The sequence below is a fragment of the Cebus imitator genome, unplaced genomic scaffold (genome assembly GCF_001604975.1).
Source record: "Cebus imitator isolate Cc_AM_T3 unplaced genomic scaffold, Cebus_imitator-1.0 Scaffold85, whole genome shotgun sequence".
Lineage (NCBI taxonomy): Eukaryota > Metazoa > Chordata > Mammalia > Primates > Cebidae > Cebus > Cebus imitator.
The window spans coordinates 6,239,100-6,243,434 of NW_016107400.1; the positions used below are offsets into that span (position 1 = coordinate 6,239,100).

Sequence of the window (4,335 nt, forward strand, 5' to 3'; positions counted from 1 at the left end):
GAGGCTGAGGCAGGAGAATTGCCTGAACCCGGGAGGCGGAGGTTGCGGTGAGCCGAGATCGCGCCATTGCACTCCAGCCTGGGTAACAAGAGCGAAACTCCGTCTCAAAAAAAAAAAGAAAAATTTATTTGAGACAGGGTCTTGCTCTGCTTCCCAGGCTGGAGTGCAGTGGCACAATTGTACCTCACTGTAGCTTTGACCCGAGTAGCTAGGACTTTAAGCGTGTGCCACTACATCTGACTAATTTTTAAAATTTTTGTAGAGATGAGATCTCGCTCTGTTGCCCACGCTGGTCTTGAACTCCTGAGCTCAAGTGATCCTCCTGCCTCAGCCTCCTACTTTTTTTCTTTCAGTTTTAATTTTTCATATAGCATTTTTAAAACTTAAGGAAATTTTCAAACTTACCCAAAGGTAGAGAGAACTGTATGATAAATCCCATGTTTCATCTATTTTTACTAGTTATCAACATTTGGCCAGACTTGTTTTATTTATTCCAGCCTCCTGCCTTTTTTTTTTACTGGAGTTTTGAAATTTTATTATTTATTTATTTATTTGAGACAGTCTTGCCTTGTTGCCCAGGCTGGAGTGCAGTAGCAAGATCATGGCTCACTGCAGCGTCAACCTCCTGTGTTCAAGTGATTCTCCCATCTCAGCCTCCCAAGTAGCTGGGACTACAGGTGTTGTGCCACCATGTCCAGCTAGTTTCTGTATTTTTAGCAGAGACAGCGTTTCGCCATGTTGTTCAGGCTGGTCTCAAGCTCCTGAGCTCAAACAGTCTACCCGCCTCGGCTTCTCATTGTGCTGGGATTACACGTGTGAGCCATCTGCCCTGGTCTTGCTGGAGTGTTTAAAGCAAATCCCTAATATCTTATTATTTCACACCCAAGTCCCTATTGTGGCATAGTTTTTTTTTTGTTTGTTTTGTTTTGTTTTGTTTTGAACAGCTCCTTGCTATATCATGGCATAGTTTTTAATTGAAAACTTCTTTAGGAAACATTTTATATTATACAAGGAGAACTAACACATGTTGATGGGGGAATAAACAAATAAGGAAAAAGACAATAAAAATAATCTGTGCCTCTACTGCCCAGATATAACCAGCGTTAAAATTTCATGTATCTTTTCATTTTTTTTTTTTTGATTATAAACATATAAAGCAAATTTTAGAGTGGAAAAAAACCTCTTGTGTTTTTATTTAAATGCCTACTGAATCCATCCTGCGGATGAACTGAGACTACTCAGCCCTCCCATCTGCCTGGATGCGAAAGATGCTTCTAAGTCTTTGCTTGAAGCTGGGCAGCTCTGAGCTGCTGGTGGCTTCGAGCTGTTTGTCTGGGTGGCAGGTGGTATCCTGCAGGGCCACGCCGTTGGGTTATAGGCTACAGCATCTGAAGATGTGTTGCCTCACAGTGAGCACGTGTGCCTGTCACCTGAGCATGGCAGCTCCTGCTCTATTGACCAGGCACTGACTCAGTTTCCCCTAAGCAGTGGTAGCTAAGATAATTTTTCTTTTGGAAAAGTTTCAGCTGTGGCAGGGAGTCCTGTGCACTTCCCAACGCCCCTGTTTTTGTTACCCTCCTAGGCTTGGAGAACCCCCTGCCTGAGCGTCCCCGGGAAAAAGAAGAACCAGTGGTTCGAGAGACGGGTGAGGTGGTCGACTGCCACCTCAGTGATATGCTGCAGCAGCTGCATAGTGTCAATGCCTCGAAGCCCTCAGAGCGTGGGCTGGTCAGGCAAGGTGGGTACTGTGGGCCCTGGGTAGGGCAGGATTGCTTGGGGCATCTGGAGAAGCCAGGAGTCTTGGCCAGCAAAGCACTGGTGACTTGTCCAGGCCCTGTCTCCATAGGACCATTGGTTTCCCCATTTCCTGACATCCGAGGTCCTGCATGCTGTGGCTCCTGCCTTCTTTTCTGATCCGTCTGTTACTCTAGCACCTTGATATGCCACCTTCATATGCTGTTTCTTTTGCTCAGTAAGTCCTGTTGTTTCTTCAAGACTCTTGAAATAACAGGCCCAGATGGGTTGCAACCTCGGGGCTTTCGACCCTGTGGCTCCCTGGCCCTGGCATGAAAGCAGACAGCACATGGCTCACACTGTGGCCTCCTTCAAGTGTCTGCTCCAGTGTCACCACTGTGAGCATCTCCCTGGCCCATCTGCTAGTGCTTCTCATCCCCCTTGCCTGCTGCATGGTTCTCCATAATACTTCTCACCCAACATAGTCCAACATATCCATCTTTGTTTAATGGATTTAAAATAAGGGATTTGTTGCATGCACTGAACATAACATTTTGATGTGTTTGCAACTGGCTTCTGTCTTCACAGTTTCTTTTTTTTGGCTGAGCACAGGGGGCTTTATTGATGGTACACGACAAGGTGGGGCTCCCTAGGCCCCTCCCTCTTCAAGGGGTCTGCATTGAAACTGTGAGGAGGGGCAGTTCAGTGTGGTGGGGGACTCTGTGGCAGGGACTCCCCAGCAGTGAGAGCCTCTCTTCCTCTCGTGCTCTCGCTGGGGCTGGTGGTCCAGGGGTCTTACTCCTTGGAGGCCATGTGGGACATGAGGTCCACCACCCTGTTGCTGTAGCCAAATTCATTGTCATACCAGGAAATGAGCTTGACAAAGTGGTCGTTGAGGGCAATGCCAGCCCCAGCATCAAAGGTGGAAGAATGGGTGTCGCTGTTGAAGTCAGAGGACACCACCTGGTGCTCAGTGTATCCCAGGATGCCCTTGAGGGGGCCCTCCGACGCCTGCTTCACCACCTTCTTGATGTCATCATATTTGGCAGGTTTTTCCAGACGGCAGGTCAGGTCCACCACTGACACGTTGGCAGTGGGGACACGGAAGGCCATGCCAGTGAGCTTCCCGTTCAGCTCAGGGATGACCTTGCCTACGGCATTGGCAGCTCCAGTAGAGGCAGGGATGATGTTCTGGAGAGCCCCACGGCCATCACGCCACGGTTTCCTGGAGGGTCCATCCACGGTCTTCTGGGAGGCAGTGATAGCGTGGACAGTGGTCATGAGTCCTTCCACGATACCAAAGTTGTCATGGATGACCTTGGCCAGGGGCGCTAAGCAGTTGGTGGTGCAGGAGGCATTGCTGATGATCTTGAGGCTGTTGTCATACTTCTCATGGTTCACGCCCATCACGAACATGGGGGCATCAGCAGAAGGGGCAGATATGATGACCCTTTTGGCTGCCCCCTGCAAGTGAGCCCCAGCCTTCTCCATGGTGGTGAAGACGCCAGTGGACTCCACCACGTACTCAGCACCAGCATCGCCCCACTTGATTTTGGAGGGATCTCGCTCCTGGAATATGGTGATGGGATTTCCATTGATAACAAGCTTGCCGTTCTCAGCCTTGACAGTGCCATGGAATTTGCCATGGGTGGAATCATACTGGAACATGTAGACCATGTAGTTGAGGTCAATGAAGGGATCATTGATGGCGACAATATCCACTTTACCAGAGTTAAAAGCAGCCCTGGTGACCAGGCGCCCAATACGACCAAATCCGTTAACTCCGACCTTCACCTTCCCCATGGTGTCTCAGGGATGTGGCTGCGCTGGCGATGGGAGACTAGATGCGGCTTTCCGGCGAACAGGAGGCGCAGAGAGCCCACAGTTTCTTAATGACTCCAAACTGGAAAGCTAGATAATGTCATCCTCTGACTCTTATCATGATAGAAGTCACTGACATTTTGCCCATACTTAATTTGATTAGTCTTTGTCCCTACAACCACAGTGTAAGCTCCGTGGAGGCTGGAGTTTTGTCTGTTGCTCACTGTACCTGTGACAGTGCCTGGCAGGCACAGTAGGCCTTCAATAAATGAATCGGTCAGTGGAATGAAGGAGTGAGTGGAACTTGGCATTCTGTGCTGAGATTTTCTGTGTAGATGTCTGTGCTGCTGCTTGTCTGAGCCTGTTAGCAGTAGAAGCCCTGCTTTGCTCTTCTCTGGGGCCCCAGGCCTCTCAACTCAGCCCAGGTGGGGTGCTCAGCAAGATTCCCTGTTCCCTGGTGTGGGCCACATGTGCGAACCAGAGGGGAAGAGGCTGGTCCTGACCAATTGTTTGTCTGTTTCTGTCTCAGAGGAGGCTGAGGATCCTGCCTGTATCCCCATCTTCTGGGTCAGCAAGTGGGTGGACTATTCGGACAAGTACGGCCTTGGTAGGTTTCTACTAGAACAGGTGGGTGACTCAGGTACAGCCAGGTGACCTTTCAGTTGTTACAGGCTCTGGCTTTTTTGGGCTCCTAGGTTCTCTTCTCAGTGCTCTTCTCTCCATCCCAGGCCTCCCAGTTCCAGCTCCCAGTGCTCTCCGACTCCCCTACTTTTTTTTTTT

At 49.6% G+C, this 4,335-nt stretch overlaps 2 protein-coding genes across 2 annotated transcripts in view; one reads left to right on the forward strand and one right to left on the reverse strand.

Annotated features, from left to right (window-relative positions):
* PLK1 (polo like kinase 1) overlaps positions 1-4,335 on the forward strand; it is a 15,284-nt gene that overhangs the window by 9,462 nt on the left and 1,487 nt on the right. The window contains exons 6-7 of the mRNA XM_017534407.2: positions 1,583-1,738; positions 4,085-4,162. Of these exons, the coding sequence (XP_017389896.1) occupies positions 1,583-1,738; positions 4,085-4,162 (234 nt within the window). The remainder of the gene's footprint in view (positions 1-1,582; positions 1,739-4,084; positions 4,163-4,335) is intronic.
* LOC108308529 (glyceraldehyde-3-phosphate dehydrogenase-like) lies at positions 2,338-3,610 on the reverse strand. Its single transcript, XM_037740590.1, has one exon. The coding sequence runs from the start codon at positions 3,535-3,537 to the stop codon at positions 2,530-2,532; it is 1,008 nt and encodes a 335-aa protein (XP_037596518.1). The 5' UTR covers positions 3,538-3,610; the 3' UTR covers positions 2,338-2,529.

Bases quoted from the DNA above. Each gene is read 5' to 3' on its own strand.
- LOC108308529 (XM_037740590.1), bottom strand. From the start codon at position 3,537: ATGGGGAAGGTGAAGGTCGGAGTTAACGGATTTGGTCGTATTGGGCGC.